The sequence below is a fragment of the Aquila chrysaetos genome, chromosome 3, assembly GCF_900496995.4.
Source record: "Aquila chrysaetos chrysaetos chromosome 3, bAquChr1.4, whole genome shotgun sequence".
NCBI lineage: Eukaryota > Metazoa > Chordata > Aves > Accipitriformes > Accipitridae > Aquila > Aquila chrysaetos.
The window spans coordinates 30,457,718-30,478,816 of record NC_044006.1 but is presented as its reverse complement, the minus strand read 5'-3'; the positions used below and the strand labels follow the sequence as shown (position 1 = coordinate 30,478,816).

Below are 21,099 nucleotides of genomic sequence, written 5' to 3'. Positions count from 1 at the left end.
ACTGCAAGGACTCCCTTTTCTTTCTTCTCCCTATACAGACACTTTCAAAGGTGACTTACTTTGGCAACCATCGCTTCAAGCAGAGCATGCCAGGTATTCCTCCTTTCAGATCTTACAATTTTGTTGCATCCAAGAGGACTTAACTGCTTACTATGCATTCACCCTTATTGATGAGGGCCATATTAGCTTTATGAGTGAAGTTTTTAAATCTCAGCTGAGAAAAATTGAGCGCTTAAAAAGATATGCTTATGCTTACACATACATGAAAACACAAACCTCAGGTAATTTCTGATCCTTACTTTAGATACCCATATTTGACATTTTTGTTTACACCCACATAACCACAAATTATTTTCTGATGGTCTTACATGTAATGACACACTAATAAACTTAGATTATCAACATCCAAAGAAAACGTTAGTTTTGAAAATCTAGTGTGACTTTGAAAAATCAAGGCTGTCTTTCAAAAATATATATGCCTCAATTCTAGCTAAACTTCAGAAAGTTTACAGTAACTTTTGGGTCACTACAGGCAAGAAAATATAGGGTACAGTAATACATCTGTATGTTTTGGAACTTCAGAAACTCCATAACACATAGAAAATCAACATCACAAAATACTTCAGAATCAATAATTTGCTTTTGTTTTGTGCCCCCTCCCCCCGACACACTTTAGCCAGCAAAGAAAATCTAATAATAAGTTACCGAGCAGCCATGTCATACTCTCCTTTCTCCACTAGGTGATTTATATAGGCTAAGCCGATGTCCTAAAGGGAATAAAAATAAAGAATTAGTTATAAAAGTTTGGAAGTCAACTACTTGACTGGCACAATAACTATCATTCCAGTTGTATGCACTGCTGTTAAGTCAAGCACCAGGCCCTAAGTAGATACCCTGAGTTCTCCTTTAGATGTAGGGCCCACAGAACAGTCAATACAATACTTGCATAGACCACTCGTGTTCAAATTAAGATGCTCTTTTAATTAATTCTCATAACCTCATAGATGCTGAGAAGACATATTAAGGATTGTTCAAAACACATAGCTGATCATTCAGTACTTGCATTAGTTATCTCAAAAAGAAAAACACCAGCCATGGTATGAGACACTTACTTTGTCAACACAAAGTCTGCAGGTGGGAAAAACATTGGTTGAGAATATAAATCCTAGTGCTGCTCCATAAAGTAAAGGCACTACTGAGAATTTAGCAAGATTATTACGTATTATTACATACTAAATTCCCCTTCTCAAGAGTTTATCACACAGGCCAGCTGTAAAATTTTTCTCGTAAGTGTTTAATACATTAAAATTTTGGCGAAATAGCCATCCCTTCTGCTGTAATGTCAACACTGGTCTCAAACCCAGTGTACCCACTGCATAACTTAAGAATCACATCACTAAAAGCACATTGTTTCCGGGGGGGGGGGGGGGGGGGGGGAAGAAAAAAAGCTGTACAATAAAAACAACTCCTTGTTTCCTACAAAAATAAACATTTGGGTCTTCTGAGGCACAACATAAATTTTTGATCAATATCAAGGACAGTATCAAGAGGAGCAGAATATGAACAGAGGTATCCAACAACTTCAATTGGCCAATCTAATACAAAGTTTAAAAAAAAATATCATGCACATACACCAGATTTTAGCATTTCATTCCACTATAGGAACTACCTTTGTATTTTCAACTTCACCATTCTCAAGAATGAAGATTTTTGGCAGCCTCTTTCTCCTGCAGGCCAGCTCCCCAGTGAGAAGAGAAGACAGTGTAAGGAAAGGAGCTGTACATCTGTGGTTGTTTAGGACCCTTGCATTCTGCTCAAGAGGTGCAGAGGGGCAGTGATCATTACTGCAACCTAAAAAATCCTCAAGACCACCAGACAGGTTGTGTGAGTGTGGTGTCATTGGTCTGATAGCTGCTAGGCAGTGAGAACATGAGTTGTTTTAAATCCCTGTACCACTAATCCTTCACTTAGGGCTTGATGTCAACGTTTTTTTCCCTCAACACGTTCTGTGGGGTTTGCATTAGAGATCAAACACTCAACAACTCTGCTTGTATATACCCACACTGAATTTCATCCTAGCAGAGCAAATTTCTGCAAACCAAGAGAAAAGCTTTTTTTTTTTCTTTCTTCTCCTAATGTATTGCCAAGGACCTCCTTTAAGAATTCTTTACATCTTTTGCAAGGGTCACAGAGCAGCTAAATCATACAAACTCGGTGATAGGTGATGGCATGCTATTAGGTCTTGATTCAACTTCTGGACTACACAAGAAGAAAAGAATTTTTAAGACATACTGATATACAGTGGGTATATTATAGCAGTGATCTGGCTAAAAATTAAACACATCTTCTAACACTTTGTACTTAAATACAAACTTCCATTTAAAAATGCAGCAGTATTAATGAAATACCGATGTGATGCAGCAGTATTAATGAAATACCGATGTGATCACACTGATGTCAATTCAAACAAACAAACAAAAGAGCTAAAAGTAGTGATGCTTTTGTGGCTATTACATTACCCCCTTCTTTTGTCTTAAACATCGATAGCCTTTGTTGCTCTGTGAAGGGACTATAAACATGCGAAATAACTACACAGGAGAAAAGGAGCTTAACTATGTAAAATAATGAGAATTGCAAAGCAATATGAGAGAGCTAGGTGTGAAACTGCGACTGAATTTCAATTTAAAAGGTCTTCCAATTGCACCTTTTAAACTCCTGCCAAAACCCTGTCACATGTACAAGGTAAAAGTTAAAGAGAAATGTGTCACCCCCCACCCAATCTCTTAATATTGCAATACTGTGCATTACTTGAAACAATAGCAAATTTAATACAGAAGTAAAAGCAAAAAAAAAACCATCAGCAATCAGAGAAGTGGAATTCTCTTCTTTTTAATGTCAATAGCACCTTCATAAAATCCAGATCCTTTTGTGTTTCACATCCTAGCATTCCTGTTCTGCAGCTGAAACCAAGAAATCGAATGCTAGTTGGAGTATGCCTAACAGCTATTGTCTGGTGCAATACAGAACAGGGAATGTATTTGTAGTATCTCACAGCATTCTAAAAGACGTCAGATATTTTGTTTGAATAGAAGTTTTGAGACTTACCAAAATCTTGTGCTTTTTTATGGTTTTCTGACTGATCTCAGCTGCCATCAAAGCTTCCTATATTAAAAAAGTAGAAAACAGAGATACTAGCCAAATACACAAACTTTCAATACAGAAAGCTCTAGAACTGCATAAATCAACTATTTTTCAGAGCAGGGTGTTTGAAGCACTAGAATTTTTTAATGCCATGGTTGGATGAACAGCTTTGAATTCATACTCAAACAAAAGCAGTCAACCGAAGAGAAAACTACTTTTGTTTCCATCTGGGTTCACTCCACATTACTATATTAGGATCAAATCACAAGATTACAACAAAACAGACAATGCAATCGCATTGGATCATTTTCAAACGAGAACCCTTCACTACCAAAACCTGTGAAAAAAATCATCAGGAAAGGGGGTGGGGGAAGGCTACCTTTCACTTCCGCAGACCAAAAGTCTTCTCCAGACTGATTTATATTTAAGTACCATTTGCCGTTCTACTTCTTTCAAAGAAACAAAGCTGGCACTTTTACAAACAAAATGAAAACTTTAACATACATCATAACACACAATCTATCTACTACCTTGAATGGCTTTCATAAAGGCACATGCACAGCTGTCACTTGCAAATTACTGGAGTCTTCAGGGACCAAATGCTGTGATTTACATAAACTGCAAAACTGCACTCATCATATGAGTTTGCCATTCAGATGCAAAACCATCCACAAGGATTTAAACAAATCTGCATGAGGAATATCATGATTGCATTAACAAAAGGAATACATGCTGAATGGCTTTCCCGCATATTTTTTTCTTATAATGGGCATCCAACAAATAACACGTAAATAAGAATTTGCAAGTTACTTTATGCATCGTAACAAGTGTTCTAAGTCATTAACTTCAGGACATCAGAAACTGGAACACTAGGTGCATGATACTGTCTGTAAGAATTTATTATTATTGTTTTAGGTGTTTAGATATACATGCTTAAACACACCAATATTTATGCAACCAAATACTGAGCTGCTTTTTTCCAAGGGAGCTGTATACCCTTGTTTTTTAATATCTGCTCTGCTTTTTGGGGAGTAACACTACTTTGAGCACCAATACCTACAGTTCGAGCCCATATTATTTTACTTTTAAAAGCTTCAACACTGAAGGTAAGTAACGCAGAGCAATGCACAGTACTCTAACACAACCTTTTATAGTGGAAGTAATATAGAATGGGAAAAATCTAATATTGCTCATCAAGTCCATCTCCCTTCCCTCTTTAGTTGGCATAGATATAGAAAAATATCCACGTAGCTCATTAGTTAACTGTTCTGCTGCTTTAAAGCCAAAAATCAGCTTTAGTAATTTTTAATGACAGCTAATACATTTCATATCTGATGCTGAGAGCAGCATTCACAGCATCTAATTCAGCTATCTCACTTGGGTACAATTCTGATAAGTTGTTTCAGTAGGAAGACTAACTCTCCAGAGAGATGAAGAGATGTATAGTCAACTCCTACCCTTTACAAGCATTTTGTTAATGACTACAGGAACAGAAACTATCCAATCCAAATGACCTAGCAAAGTTCATCATGACACTCCAACTTCCAAACAAAGAAAGCCTGAAGGAAAGAATGTTGTAAAAATTACTTCGTATTTCTTCTTTTCAAGAAGCCAGTCAATGTGGTCATCTTGGTCCCGCTCTTTAGCCACAACCACATCTCTTGGGCTGATGATATAAAAAAGTGATTCACCTTCCGAATACTCTGCAAATGCATACACAGTTTTATTATTATTATATTTTCCTTAAGTAAAGCCCTGCTTTTTAGTACACCCTTGAGGGGAATTTAGAAAGAGGAGATGCAAGGAAGACAGCAAGGCTACTCCTGCAGAACATGCTTGTTTAGGAAGCTGTATTCTCCAATAAATTAAAACTGGTTTAAATGGCAAAATATCTTTAAAAAAAAAAAATCACTACAGCTTATTGCAAATTCTGATTCATCCACTATGTGTAAACTTTATGATGGTTTAGAACACATTATTATACTTTTAGAGGACTATTACACTACACAGCCTGCAATAAACTTATCCTCCCCATCAAGGTCAAGGCCATCAAAAGCATAAATGATAGATGCCATAACCCCTGGGGACACAGCACATCATTACAGCAATGCATTTGCAATGCTATAAGTTAAGGTTATATGTATAATGCATTTGCTTATACCATAAGCCTTTATTTTTGAGTAAGCTCAAAGTAAAAATGTACTTAAAGGTAAAAATCAGACACAGAAGATGACTGTTCAGAATAGTTATTATTTCCACAGAACCCATGAAGAAACACCATCAATATTTTGTAGGTACAGGAAAGAAAACCACCCCCCATCCTTTATCTGTATCTACACATGCATACAAATACAATCCTGAACTGATAAGCAATTCACGTAATAATGTTTGTTTTAAAGCCATCAAAAAAATTTAGCCTTGTCAGATTAACTAGAATATTCATTAAGCATAAAAGTACAACTGTGGACATCAATGTTCTGCTTAGGGACAGGTATAAAGAAATCCCAATTCTATTGATAGCAGCAGAGATGTTTTGGAGATCAGGAGGAGATATACTATACTTCTAGTGGCTTAAGGGCATTGATGTACACAAAGAGGCCTGCCAAGCCTATGATTTGAAGCATGCTGCCAGAGAAGATGCTTAAAAATCAGATTCATGGATTTTAAAAGCCAGAAGGAATGTTTCTGTATAACACAGGCTATATAATCTTCACCAAGGAAATCTGCATTAGCTTTGCCATGCATCTTCCTGAACTACAACATATATATCAGAAAACCATCCCACCTTATTTAAGAGACTCTGGTATATATTGTGCCAGGGCTTAATCTTCCTGCCTGTTACATAATTAAACTTATCTTCTAGGCTGAACTTGCCAAACTCCAGCTTCTATTCATTACATTTTACCATTCTGGGGTCTATTATACACCGACAGCTTTGTCAGTACAGGGAAGCTAAATATCAGTGTGCCCCCTTTTAAGTTGATCCAGGTGCATCTTATTTATTCCATCTTTGTCTCTAAAGGAGCTTTTCCAGACACTGTACCACTCATTTCACTATTCCTGAAGCCGTTTGAGTCCAAAGAGACACAAGAGCTCCAATGGATCACATATTGAATACATCTCCATCAAAGATACTGCCTTCCACGATACTCAATGTTACACAAGATGTATATTTCTGCCTTCCCCAGTATGTCTGAATTAATAGATGGCATTACAAAACATGATGTTTAAATATACACATTTGTTTTCTTTCATGTGACTGGTTCTTGTGGATTTCCACTTTACACTTCAGTGTCATAAGCAGTTATAGATAGTTATTCAAGGAGATGGCATAAAAATGAAAAAGGAGGCTGAGTCCTCCCAAATCAAGTCTTTTTTAACCAAGTTATGAAAATAAAACAAAACAATATTAAGAACACCTACCTAAATGATAATCTCTACATTCATTTTCCTGAAATCCTCGTACTGTTAGTGCATCAGAAGAGATCTCTTCACAGGACTCAGGTAGGGGTTGTACAATATCCAGTCTAGGCCTTGCACAACACTCCACCTCCTAGAAAAAAACAACATCTTAGTTGCATCCTACACGATTTACCTTAGCAATGCCAACTGACGGTCATCTACAAATGAGGCTGAAATTCAACAGCTGCAAACATTCCCAAAAGCCCAGTACTTTGCACTGGGTACTCAGTTGTGAACCATACAACCTGCAAAGTTGTGCCCCACAGAGGAGGTGTAATCGCACCTGAAACACAAAGGAACGTTATTCTTAGTCTTGGCTTGCTTCCTGTATTGGTTTTGTTGGCAAGGTTTTGGTAGCAGGGGGGGGTTACAGGGGTGGCTTCTGTAAGAAGTTGCTGGAAGCTTCCCCTGTGTTCGAGAGAGAGCCAACACCAGCCGGCTCTAAGACGGACCTGCCGCCGGCCAAGGCCGAGCCAATCAGCGATAGTGGTAACGCCTCTGTGATAACATTTTTAAGAACGAAAAAGTTGGGACAGGCAGATTTCGGCAGCTGGAGAGAGGAGTGAGAACATGTAAGAGAAACAACTCTGCGGACACCAAGGTCAATGAAGAAGGAGGGGGAGGAGATGCTCCAGGCGCCGGAGCAGAGATTCCCCTGCAGCCCGTGGTGAAGACCATGCTGAGGCAGGCTGTCCCCCTGCAGTCCATGGAGGTCCACGGTGGAGCAGATATCCACCTGCAGCCCGTGGAGGACCCCACGCCGGAGCAGGTGGGTGCCCGAAGAAGGCTGTGACCCCGTGGGAACCCTGCGCTGGAGCAGGCTCCTGGCAGGACCTGCGGATCTGTGGAGAGAGGAGCCCACGGAGCAGGTTTTCTGGCAGGACTTGTGACCCCATGGGGGACCCACGCTGGAGCAGTGTGCTCCTGAAGGACTGCACACCGTGGAAAGGACCCATGCTGGAGCAGTTCATGAAGAACTGCAGCCCGTGGGAAGGGCCCACGTTGGAGAAGTTCGTGGAGGACTGTCTCCCGTGGGTGGGACCCCATGCTGGAGCAGGGAAGAGTGTGATGAGTCCTCCCCCTGAGGAGGATGAAGCGGCAGAAAACAACGTGTGATGAACTGACCGTAAACCCCATCCCTGTCCCCCTGTGCCGCTGTGGGGGGTTGGTAGAGAATCCGGGAGTGAAGTTGTGCCCAGGAAGAAGGGAGGGGTGGAGGGAAGGTGTTCTGAGATTCGGGTTTTTTTTCTCATTACCCTACTCTGGTTGATTTGTAATAAAGTGAGTTAATTTTCCCCAAGTTGAGTCTGTTTTGCCCGTGACGGTAAGTGATGAGTGATATCTCTCCTGTCCTTATCTCGACCCACAAGCTCTTTGTTATATTGTCTCTCCCCTGTCCAGCTGAGGAGGGGGAGTGATAGAACGGCTTTGGTGGGCACCTGGCAACCAGCCAGGGTCAACCCATCACACTTCCCTTGAACAGATCAGCACAGAGAAGGAGGTTTAGACAAGACACAGGTCTAACCCTTCCCCTGTGTTTGCTTGCTATTTTTCTGCTCTTGGTCACAGAAGTTGTCAGGGCTATCACAGATGATCATCAACCATTGCATTCAACAAGCAACAGAACAATTTAAGACACATTCTCAGCTGGGCCCAGGCCCCGAAGGACAGAGCTCTATGAATCAATGATATTCTGGTACCAAGATGAACATGGGGGTTTTTTAGCTAGTGTTTAAGTTTGCACTTTTAAGCATCCAGCAGCAGGAGGGAAAAGTTAATCTGAGAATAATCTAAAACCCTTGCTGTGCTGATGATTTTAGAGTAACATGAACTTTAAAGTGCAATGTAAGTGGTAATGGTAAGACATAATGGATTTTCATCTTCCATCCAAGGGAAACCACTGTCTTCAACTAGCTCTATTTTTAATTAAGTCAAGGTCCAAGACAATCCCCTAATTTCTACTTCTGGCTGTGAATTATAACAAAATGCAGAATAAAAGAGCAAGGAGACATACAAAGTGGATTTACACAGTTCTAGCCTACCCATTCGGCAGCAGCACCACTCAGGTATTTTCTCAATTGTGCTGTTCCAGCGCAAGTGAGAAAAAAAAAAAAAAAGAAAAAAGAAAAAAATATCAAAGCCAGCCATGAGTTCAATTCTGATTCAATTTGTAACAAGTAGGAAGCTCTCATTTGAAAGCTGTGAAATCAAGTGTAGGAAGAACAGTGCTCCTCACAACTCAACAGCGTTTGTAGCGAGCAGCATTTCTGCTGCAAGCTCAGGCAGCTCGGGCTCCATGGAGCCAAGACAGTTACAGAGGGGTTCCCACCACACCAGGGCACCGACATGGTGTCAGGGAGGAGAGTACTTTCATTTCCTTACTGGAGCTACCCAGAGGACTGAGAAGTTATCGAAGTCCAGCATTTGGAGTTTGTTTAAAAGGCAAATTAAGAGCAAATACATGAAAAAAATCTCTTTCTTATGTTCTATTACCATTGTATCACCTGAAATTCTCTTTTCATCCTTCTTTCCTGAAGCAGTTAGAATGACTTTAACCTTCATCAGTCACTACCTCCTTTACACTAGTTCCTTTCCCATGCTGCTACTTCATTAATGGTGGCTTCCCAATTTCCTTGCTCCCTACCATTTCAACCCATTTTTTCCTCCCCCTTCCTTATCCCATTTGTTTACCTCCTTTTCTTTCACCAACTCTCCCACACCAGAGGACTACTGCACCGGCTCTCTTGGGAGACACTGCCGTGACATTATTTTTCTGCTTAATATAAATAAAGAAATAATAATCTGGCATCCTGCAGCAGAGCTGGAAGCTAACCCTATTGATTTCAGCAGGCTTGAGCATTTGTTTGAACCTACAGCATTTCATTGCCTAGCAACTTGTGCACCCAGTTGCTTAAGGTTACTATGGTGATGGTTGTCTAATGCAGACCTACTATCAAAGAGATGATCAAGAGCATCTGCTGTTCTCACACCGCAACTTCAAGGATTTCTTCCACTGCCTCGCCTTTTATTTGGCAATATGAAATAAATGTTGGAGACTGACACGGCACTCACCTGCGCACAGGAAAAACGGCTGACATGAATTCTAATTTCTACCTATCTACACACGTATCTGGGTGTACACAACTAAAGGTCTTGGAAGCAAGGGAGATGATGCCAATTCCTCGCAATCATGCATCCTACGCCACCACAGTGGCTCTTATTGCTGGAGTTGATCAACTTCACTACTCTCATTTCTTCCAAGATGCAGTGTCAGCAAGCCCCTCTTATGGCTAAAAAAGATTCTTCATTTCGTCTGGTGCAGAAATAGCAGAAAGAAAGAGAGAAAAGGAGAGAAAAGGCGGGGGAGGGGGGAGGGAGGAAAAAGGAGAGAGAAGGACTATGTAGAGACCTCCTCTGCCTTCTGCAAGAAATAAAGGAACCCAGACAGGACTTCTGAAAGGTTAAGTACACTAGTCTTCAACATCACCTCCACTGACCTTATTTTGTAGGTCAAAGAAGTTTCAAGCACTGTTCACTACCACCAGACTACACATTTTTTCACAGATAAACAGATCTGCGTGACTAGTTTAAGGCCCAACTCACAGGGCAGTTTAGTGCTGTGAAGAAAATCTAACAGAAAAACAATTACCGTTTTTTCGGAAATCTCCTTTACATATGAAAGTATAACAAGCTGGTCGCAGAGAGGCGCAAGTCCACTGATATAGAATTCGGTGTCAAACTGGAAAACTGAAATACAAGAAAGACAACAGATTGTTAAATAAGTGAATGTGTATGAACTACTTCCTAAGAAAAACACACAACTCATTTTCAGTGGCAATCAACAACATGCAGTAGCACTTCAGAGAAATAAAGACTCAATGCATATAACAAACCTACAGACGTCCCAGTTGGATCAGCAAGATGAAAAATTACATTTAACAGATTAAATTCCATTAAAGCTTGCAAGAATAAAGGTTTGTGCTCCAGGACATGCTAGAGATGAAACATTTGAAATGAATGGTCAGCCTGATTTTTAGTAATCACATTGAAAAAAAGGAAGCAAAACCAAACCCAAACTCAATAAAACAGGCAATAAATAGAACAACTTCATTGGTTTGCATATTCGCAGCAAGTTCGTGTGGCTGTAAGAGAATAACACCTGCTACATCTATTGGTATGATATAAGAAAACACAAAGGTCATTATTTATTTATCATCACTATAAACATCACAGGAAGTTTTACAGATACCCTCATTACAAAGAAAACATAGAGTTGAATAGTCCCTTGTTCATAAAACTGAAAATGTAATTTCCTAAAATTGCTCTTGAAATCGAGGCAGTTACGTGATGACTATTTTGAGAAAGAAAAAGAGAGCTGAACTGTATTTACAAAAAGGCTAATTAAAGCAGACCTCTGCCACAGAACTAGCTATTCAGTTTTATTCTGCTGGATTTACAGTGCAGCCCTTTTTGTGGGCTCTTCTCTCATGGGAGGACAGGAATCATCCAAGTGCTTATATGAAAAAAAAAAACTTATAAGCTTTTACAAAAATATCAGATACATCATCATTTGCTCCCAAAACTTTGTTTTAGGAGAATCTAAGCGTAAGTAGAAAAAAAAAAGTTTCCTTGCTTACCGCTTAGCATGCTACATTACTAATATCTACTGTTTACTAAAACAGTTACTATTTTAGCAAAGCAACAGAAAATGCAGCATAATGACATTAAAAATAAAGCTAATTTTCTTTAGCTAATAAGAAGGAACAGGAGAAATAATCATCCTCCTGCTAAAGGAGAAAAAAATGCTGTCAAGTAAAGTACAGATTTGACACCTGTCTCTCAATGAATAAGCAAATACTGTTTTTCTCTTAATGACTGCTGACACTTTGACATCACTGGGGGACTAAAGCACGGCACAAGGCTAGAGCACTCAATCTATTCTAGGAGAGAATAGGTTTACATTTGTAATCCTGTACATAATTATTTTGTTCTAGCCTGCAAGACTGATGAGATTACTTTGACTGTGTCACATATTGCACTGAGTAATGATTTTAAACAACCCATGTCACAAACATCTACATAATATATCTTATTCCCAGTTTACAATTTAGTATTTGGCATTTTAAAAGAATATGGAAAGCAGGAGGAAAAACATGGAAAAGAAAAAACAAAGTGAAATCCATAATGCTGGCTAGAAGAACAAGCAAAGAAACTTTCATTTCAGCTTTAAAAAGTGACAAGAGAAGGCTCTCATAGGCCTGTAAGATACTGTGGTTTGAATTTAGACAGGAAAACAGTGTGGTGAATGGTACATTTATAAAGACTATGGGGACAGTTTTAAAAAAACCATGTGTGTTTCTTTGACTTTCACTGGAACTTTAGTTCCTTTGCCAGTGAAAATGTTTGTAATGTCCACGTAATGGTGTATTTAGGATCAAGCAGTAGTAGTGTTCCAAGAAAAAATAAACAAATAAATAAAACCCATCACTTCAAGTTTTGTTTTTAAATAGAGTTTAGTTTCCTTGGTTTCATTTTCAGCTTTCTCTCAGCTCATCCTCCTCAAGAGGCCTTGTTGAAACACAATGCTCTAGCTCTGCTGCTACAGCCTTGAACAAAGAATAGCTGGCATAGACAGTGCTTCTTGACCTGATAAAAACCTTTGATGCAGCTAATCAAAAAAGTCTTACTGAAAAAAATTACAGAAGTTATAGCTGCACAGAACACTAATACGTTAATTTGACTTACTCTCTGGATACTTTGTTGTGGTCAAGGGGGAAAAAAAAAATCCAACATACAGGCATTGCAGAAATGCTGTTAATTTGAAAAGGATCCAAAACAATTAAAACAAACGTAGTATTGAAGTAAATGGGAATGACCGAGGTACGGCCATGTGTCATACATGTTTATGCCTGTCATAAGAGAAGATGGAAGATAGGCTGACAGTGGATCTACTCTATGTTCAACATCTGTGTATAGCTGTCAAACAAATTACCAGGAAGCAAAAAAGAAGAAACCTGTACATCTTTTTTGTTGTTCATTAAATTAAATGTATGAAATAAATCACATTACAGAAATAAAACAATATATAGCTACATTATTTACCGAAACTCTATAAAGCAACTTTCTCTGAAATTTAAAGATATACACACACATGGTGGATTGAAACTAAAAAGAAGTCTATTTTGTTTTATCAAATCTCAAACAGCAGCCCCTGCTTTTCCACTGCAGATTTATAGAGTGAAATTCTGGTTACAGTCAGAGGTTTTTGCCATTGATTTCACTGGGGCCAAGGTTTCAACATTGTCTTCTAGGAAAGTAAGCAGGAAGCTGAACTAGCATGCAGAGAATTAACATGAAACTTAATGTGTGGAAAAAAAGAAGGATTTGGGTTTTTTTTTTTAATTCCATATGATATATGAAAGAAACTGAAAAGCCAACACACAAGCTAATTTTTAGGTAGCCCAATCTTGTATCAACATCAGCAGAGCCACAAAGCACCGTGAACTGGCCGAGCTTACCTAGAAATCTGGTGCACTGTTAGCTGCTGGGGTGATCCCACTACACATTCCCAAATTACCTTTTAACTGGCTACTTCAGATACATCTGCAAAAGTTGCAGTCATTGCTGTAGGCAACAACACAGCATACCCTTCAGTGTTTTCAAGACGGTATCTCCACCACCACTGCTTTTACTGAACTAGGTTATTTATGCAGAACAAAATATAATACAAAATTGCATGTTTTGATTAGGTAAGATCATGTGCATGCAGTTGCATTTTATATAAAACATAAAAAAATATAAATTTATATAAAATATAAAAAGACTTTTTTTTTTCTTTTTTTCCACAATATGTGCATTCAGTTCCAGCTAGAGGACCAGAAAAGGTCCCATATAAGTATCACTTAAGCTGTCTTTAGATGGATAGAAGCAAATCACAAAGCATAAACATATATACATGGTATATTTTTATTGACATAAAAGAATATTCTTACTTTTAGGTACTTACTTTAGTACTACCCAACTAATCCTTGAAGAAAATACAAATCTCATATTTTTTTAACATTCATATTTTTCTCTGAAAATCTTCATATTCGAACAACTGCCCCAGCATTTAAGTATTTCCTAAAAAATGGTTTCTATCTCCCATAAGACTCCACAACAGCCTTCATATATTCAAATTTCCAGGGCAGACCTACCTCTGATAAGAAGCCTGAGCAGAAAGCTCAGGATATGCTCAGTTAAAGAAATGTCAACTGTGACTCAAAAGGAACTGTAAACTTCTGGGGAGGAGCAGTGAAGTAACCCACATGAAGGTCCTTTATTTGGGCTTGAATATCCTCAGAACTCCCTGCAAATTTTCTACCTGTACTACTATATGTGAAATCAAGCAACTATTTACCTAATCATGTATATATTGTGATGGCATTTTAACTGACTGTCTTTTTCCTCGAATTTCAGTAGGAAGAGCAGTAGAGTAAGACTAAAAATCAATGGCGGGTCCTATACATCAACAATTAGCAAAAACTGATGCTTCCAAACTTGGAATTGACACCCTCTACTATTTATTTATAATCAAAACGCTTGGAAAAGTCATATTCATATTTATTTTTGTTCAAATGTTGAACGTTCAGAAAAGCTTTAGAGAAAATTTAGCAACCATTAATCAATCATTCTATATATAACTTTGAATGCCACACAGCAAAGAGGATGAGCATTTTCATTAAAGCAAAGCAGGGCAATGAAAATGATACTGTTAATTGAATATGATCACTGAACAACAAAAAAACCCACCTAGGCTTAAAATCAAAACTCTGTAAAGCCTCTGTCACTGAAAGCTGTTGCCTTACTACTTGCTACTAGCACAGAATGGAAATGAGCAAGAATTTTGCTACCAAAACAAAACAATTTCTCTCAATTATAGTATCACACTAATCAGAAACATCAGGAAAAAAGCCCACTACCTCATCATGCTAGTATCATCCATCTAGTGAGGTCTACTCTTTCAATTAAATTAGAAAAATGTTTTGTCTACTGTAAGCAGTGTTACAATTTGCTGTTTTACTTGCAGTCATATTTTGTGTAATAGAAGTGCTACCATGGTGCTTAAATTGTCCTACCCCTATTCCATCTCACACAGCAATAAAAATCATCTTTAGAAATACAGCAATTCCCTGTACAACTCTCTAGCTACATGCACACAACCTTTAAGGAAATCCCGCAGAATCCTTGATGACAACTGGAAAGTCAAGAGCTTAAGTTTCGAAGCTTCAAAGTAGATTTTCTGAAAAACTCTTTTTTCCATTACATGTTGAACTGAGAAAACTTTGTTAACCAACAGGGAAAATATTCAGCAGTCTGATAGTCATGACTAATTTTATCAAGAAATTTATAAATTATCAGTTTGGCTTCTGGCAAAACGGGGTGAGAAAAAGTCTAAGTGGAATCAGCTGTATAAATGGGTTGGGGTTTTTTTCCCTTTTTTTTTTTTTTTTTTTTTTGGCAATTTGCTTCTCAGAGTGTAGCAGGCATGCTCCAATGAAATGTTTGCATAAATCAGCATATAAAGATGATGACATTTAGTCACAATTAATTTCCTGCTCATCATCATCACACTCATTAATTAAGCTTTAGGTTTGTCTATATAAAGAGAAAAATGCTGTATGGTAGATTCCAGTATCTCACTTTACAAACCAAAAAATAAATATTCCCATGTTTTCTTTTCAGATAAAAATGTGCAATCTCAATGCTTGGTGGTAACTCGGCATGCAGTTATACAGCTATTCCCTCACAAAACATACAGATGTGTTGGTACAAGCATATCCACAAAACATGTAATTTTCAAACCAGAATTCTACTTTGTGGGGAATTTGGGGGAATGCAGAAGGGAGACAAGTTCTCAAGAGGCATTGCTGGCTGGCTGGCACCTGGAATTAAGCTGAGATTCCTCAGATAAAATTTGGGCTAAAATAAATTGAATAGGAAGTCTCTAATAGACTTCAAGTCTTCTACTGACTTCCAGTGTTAATCTCTATTTTCCACTACCATTAACAACCTGAGTAACTGAAGCAGAGACGAAGTACTTCTCCACAAAAGTATATAAAATCCCGAGCTACCTGACAAGGCTATCAAAGACTAGATGCCCCGTTTCACTTTGAAAAGGCATCATATTAACTGTAAGTGCTAATTAGTTCTTTAGCAACCAGCCTTCTCACGGGGTTCTGTTGAGGAAGGGTTCCCTGTTCAGACCTGAAGTTGTCCAGCATTACAGCTTTTGTACACGCATCAGGAGCAAGTACAGAGGTCAAGCACTCTTTAAGAAGGATCACAACGGCATTTAGTCCATGTTAAGCCTGTAATTCAATACCAATACTTTCTAATCAATACACTACTTCACAGCGGTAGCTGACAGAGCTAAACTGATAGGATCTGCTCAGCTAACATACATTTAAACCTAAATAGAAACATTTCACTGGAGTTTATCTTCAATACTGAATGAAGACCCACGGAGGCAATGAACTGTAACATAACCAGAGACAATGGAAAAGATCACTGAAGAAAAGCACCATTAATATACTGAAAGATGTAAATAAAATCAGCAATGCCACGCAGATCTCAGCGTATGAGACCTGTATAATTAATCTAATTTCTCTTACAGGTAATCACAGCATTATCTTCTTTAAAACAGTGTACTAGAACAGTACAGTGGTGTTACTTTCCCTCATTATGGGCCGTCTGGTTTAGCATCACGGTAGACACTGTATTTATTTCCTGCCTCAGAGTAAGTATAGCTATGTGTCAAGACAGAATCAGAAGATGAGGAGGACCTTGCTACACAGGGTCCTATGTACCTAACTTGCAGTGCAGGAAATGCTCTGTTTCCTTATTCACTGGGCTGCAAACCGCTGAAGAAACATTTACGATCTACTAATGCCATCACAGTTTACTATGATACTATTGTGGAACTCTGAGGCCCTCAGAATGGCTCTAAAGGAGCATAAATCTGAAACTGTTGAGACATGAGAAAACACTGTATTACCATAGAGTTCACATGCATTACCCTGATGCGCAGAGAGGCAACTATGAAGTCTCCTACTCCACTTCTGGGTTTCATTCCAGGTGCAAAATTGTAAAAGCGGGGGGCAGGGGAACCAAAAAACCCACATCACTGAACATGACAAAAATTAGACTGTGTTACGGGTTTCATTTTTTGTAAGTATGCTGCCAAGATATTATGAGTCAAAACACCTGAAAGATACTCAGCTATCCTGCCACTGAAGGATATTCTTGCCTTGTATAAATTCTTTGCATTCTGAAAGTGTATCAGCTTATTCACCCACTTAGGATATTAATCGTCTTGCAAAAAACTATACTGGTTGCTGGTCTGCCCATTAATAATATCAGGCCTTCCAGCTACGCCTTTGAAAAGTAAAGTTGAAATAAAATTGAAATAGATGCTATGGCATGACACAGAGCTCTCAAGAAGACTTTCTATGTGACTACATCAAAAGGTGTTGTAATTTATTTTGAGGCTTGAACAAATAATGTCTCCCTCTTTTCCCTCCCAAATACCCACATTCCAATGAGTGCTGCTGACAGCATTTGGCAGACCTGTTTCAGTGCTTTGACCTGAAACCAGAAACACAAATCTCAAGCACGCTGTTAACAGGTTAAGTGAGATAAAATGCCAGTCCTCAAGCATACAGAGAAGATTTTAGGCTAAAAATTGCAAGATGAAAAAGTTACTTCCACAAAAATCTCTGACCTTCAGGTCTGCACCTAAATAGTCTGATGACAGCTTTTTTTTTTTTTTTTTAAATGAAGTTCCAATAGACAGTCACGTAAGAGAAGCTCCCTCCACGTAGACACATTATAGCTGAAGTAGAAGTTGCCTCTGTTCACTTGTCACTATGTAAACAACCTCATTTAATTATTTTCTAAAAGCTACTTACAGGTACAGAAAAGATTATATAAAAGGTCTGAGGCTAAAACTTCAGACTGAACTTCTTGACAAAATTCTCTCAAATATCCTAGAATTCCAGAGTTAATTATTCTGTTGGGACTATGTAATCTTAAACAACAAATAGCTTCCAGGTCTCAGTTAATTGTCAGGCATGCCACCATCTCTCAGTATCCAGAGTTCCTACAGAGTTTAACAAGTCTCCTAGTTGATTTTCAGAACCTATTTTAAAACAGTTCTTTCCTGAAATCAGAAAGCAGAGTATACACCTATGCCATGCACCATTGTAACCTGACATGAATCAGGATCTTGCTTGAACACTCTTGTCTACAATCTCATGTCATTACAGTCAAGACAAGGAAACACCAAAGTTTACAAACTATTGTCCACTCCGGTCTGCAGAGTCCCAGAGGGCCTGTTTATCTTCCCAGCACTACCTTTTCACAGATATTTCCTTTCCCCAGAAGAAGCTTCTGTGGACAGTTGTGACTTTTTGTTTACATCCCCTCTTCCCCTCCAAATTTCTTTTGAATTCCACTTTACACTTTACTTAATACACACATTTTGTCAAGACATTTTCCATTAATCAGCAATAATGAAATTTATTCACATCGCCTAAGCTAGACAAATAAGAAAGCAAAGGAGAACATAAAACACAGAAGCAAAAAAGGCAACAAAAAAAAATTCAAATCGATTTTCTAGCACTATACCAAAGATATTTAAAAAAAAAAAAAAAAAAGAAAAAAGTTATGAGCAGTGTAGTCAAACAACGCATAATCAAATAAAGCAGCATCTATTTTCTCCTTACCACTACACTGATCATCATTTAACCAAGATAAAAAATCAAGTTCTCTGTAGGAATCTGCATGAAGGGAAAGTTAAGACATCCACTGTTCACACAAGGGTCTCTGATTTTAGATGATCACAGAATTTAAGACTCTCTACAAATAAAAAAAACCACAAACCAACAAACTATGCAGCAGGATATTATGACAACCTCATCAACTAAAAATGAGGAGACTTTTATATTATGACTACATATTGCCTCTGAACTGTAACAGCTTTTTCAGGCTAGAATGCGAAAACAGACCTTTAAAGCTTTTATAATTTTGAAAAAGTGCACGTTTGTACAATCATACCTATTTCCACATAGCGGTTTGGAAGGTCACGCATTTCACTGGCATGCCGTTCTTTTACTGAGCAAATCTAGGAACAGAGATTTGGATCATTATGATGAACAAACTGTAATTCCTAAAATGACACTAACTTTTCCCCGAAACTCCTTTTCTTACTGAGGCATTCTCAGACATGCGTTTCTGTATTTTGAAAAACACAGGCTGTAAAACACTGACAATGCATCACTGAAGAAGAAAATCAGACAGGAAAGTTGTAGCTGTAGTCCACAGCCTTATTAATAAGCTGGGAGAGGAGAAGCAAGATGGAACACAGGAGAGAAATCTGAAAACATCTGCTCACTAGGACTTCTTCATAGTAGTATATATGTGAGTTTGGTTTTGGTATCTTCTCACACTTTGCATCTCATTACCTTACAATTTCAGTAAGAATATGCTATTGCAACTCCCAATAACAGGAAGAGAGTATGTACATATAAAGAAATGCAAATACCCAAATGTTGTGAAGCATGCGCGATACAAGGGAGAAGACAGATGCCAAACTTAGGACAAACCTCCTCATTTGTAAAACTCTAAGTTTAATGCTCCAAAAGCTTTTTACATTTCACCTACCTCACTTTACCCTCCTTTTCCATCTACTCCTACCGAGCACTTTTAATTTCCCACTGTGCAGTCTGTTATTAGAAAACAGCTAACACGCTTCTAAAAAACTCATGTCAGGTGCTGGTCTGAGCAAATCATAGTCAGTCTGCAGCACACAAGTTCTAAATGCTAGTACCCTGCTGAAAGCAGAACAAAACCCCAAGCAGCCTGTCCCCCCACGTCTTTTTTTTCCTATGGTTGATCGAAATCATGTGGCTGTTCTAGCAGTCACAATCTTCTCAGTCCCCAAAACAATCCCCTCCAAAAATACCTTATGGTAAGTTGTTCTTCCTTAATGCTAATCAAAAGAAATGAATTCAACAGCCCACTAAAAGCTTTCAAAAGAGGAAATCTCTCCAAGGCACAGAGAAGTGTCCCTGAGGATTACATTCGCTGCATGCTCACACACAGAGATCTGTCTGACCGCTGGGTGTCTATCACTCCTTCTCCTCATGAGGGTCAGTCCAATGACATTTCTACGGCAGCAGGAGTTCTGCACACTGTAGTCAAACCAAATTCTATTTTTTTCGATTGTCTTTGCTTTTCAGAAATAATCCTCTGTTTGTCTGTGATAACAGCAAGCATTTATTACAAAGACAGGTAATTGCACCTTTACTGAATTTCCCCAGCCAATAATCAGCGTTAAATTATCCTTCCAGCAAAGGCTGCAGGGATACATATCTGGGCGAAGGCTTATGTCGTCTCGAGGCACATTGGTAATTCTTTGCTTGGAGATCATGTCAAGTATCTTCACGCCCTGAAAGTTTAAATACAAGAGAACTTTATTCAGTATGACAAACTCCTACTCACCACATCCCATATTATTTTGTACGCTAAGGCAGTCATAGCAGTTTATGGCATAAATTTCAGGGTAGGCTGAGTGTGCCAACAGAAAAAGCTGTTGATACAAAGACCCATCTAACCCAGGGGGTGACAGAAGGAACACAGGGATTAGAGTAAGTTAGATATTTTAAATTCACATGTCAAATGAAAAGATATAATAAGTGAATGAGTGACAGATTAGCAACTCCAGTCGTGAACTAGTTCAGATTCTTGGGCTGGTGCTACTACTGGAGAAATGAAAATATCCCAGCTCTTCCACAACAGCCCCTGTAGAGAAGCAGAAATTTCCACCTCGGAAAAAGAAAAGGGGTGAAGCAACAGCTCATTAAGATAAATGAAGCCAATCTGTACTTCTCCAGAAATGCATTTCCACTCTTACATTGAAACAGAAAAGCAAGCACATTTAAATGATGCTTGGTTTTGTATGTTGTGATTTTTCACTGCCTCCTAAGGGAACCCCCTAAACTAATAGAACAAGAATTTTAAAGAAAGGAAGCTTAAGGTATTTGGGGGGGGGGAGTCATTAATCAGATTTTTCCATGCCATTTAGACAAGGTGAGCTATAACCTTTCCAATAGCAAAATGGAGATTAATTTCATGTTAAGTAATGACTTGTTCTTAGCGATTTAAAACCAAAAGTCCCCAAAATGAAACAAAGCATTTTAGTACATATTTCTTTTCTGCTCAGTGAGCTTAAAGAACAACTCTCATGATCACAGAAAAGGGGATGGAAGGGACCTTGAAAGGTCAGCGTCCAGGATGCCATTCCATGTTAGGATTTTTCTACTGACAAAACTGATTTAAAAGATTCCCCTGCCTGTTTCTGTTCCCGCCCCGCACCATGAGTTTCTATGTCACCAGCTGTACAGATTCAACTGTTTGCAAGTCAAAGAGTCTAAACATGGGGGTCATAGTCTAAGC

At 38.5% G+C, this 21,099-nt stretch overlaps 1 protein-coding gene across 4 annotated transcripts in view; it reads right to left on the bottom strand.

The window, feature by feature from the left end:
* Nucleotides 1–21,099, bottom strand: part of VPS41 (VPS41 subunit of HOPS complex) — a 117,888-nt gene that overhangs the window by 35,019 nt on the left and 61,770 nt on the right. For all 4 annotated transcript variants that reach the window (XM_030009366.1, XM_030009367.2, XM_030009368.2 and 1 more), the window contains exons 9-15: nucleotides 19,946–20,092; nucleotides 18,700–18,766; nucleotides 10,253–10,350; nucleotides 6,565–6,694; nucleotides 4,729–4,844; nucleotides 3,106–3,162; nucleotides 706–767 (exon numbers count right to left, since the gene is read on the bottom strand). In XM_030009366.1, the coding sequence (XP_029865226.1) occupies nucleotides 706–767; nucleotides 3,106–3,162; nucleotides 4,729–4,844; nucleotides 6,565–6,694; nucleotides 10,253–10,350; nucleotides 18,700–18,766; nucleotides 19,946–20,092 (677 nt within the window). The remainder of the gene's footprint in view (nucleotides 1–705; nucleotides 768–3,105; nucleotides 3,163–4,728; nucleotides 4,845–6,564; nucleotides 6,695–10,252; nucleotides 10,351–18,699; nucleotides 18,767–19,945; nucleotides 20,093–21,099) is intronic.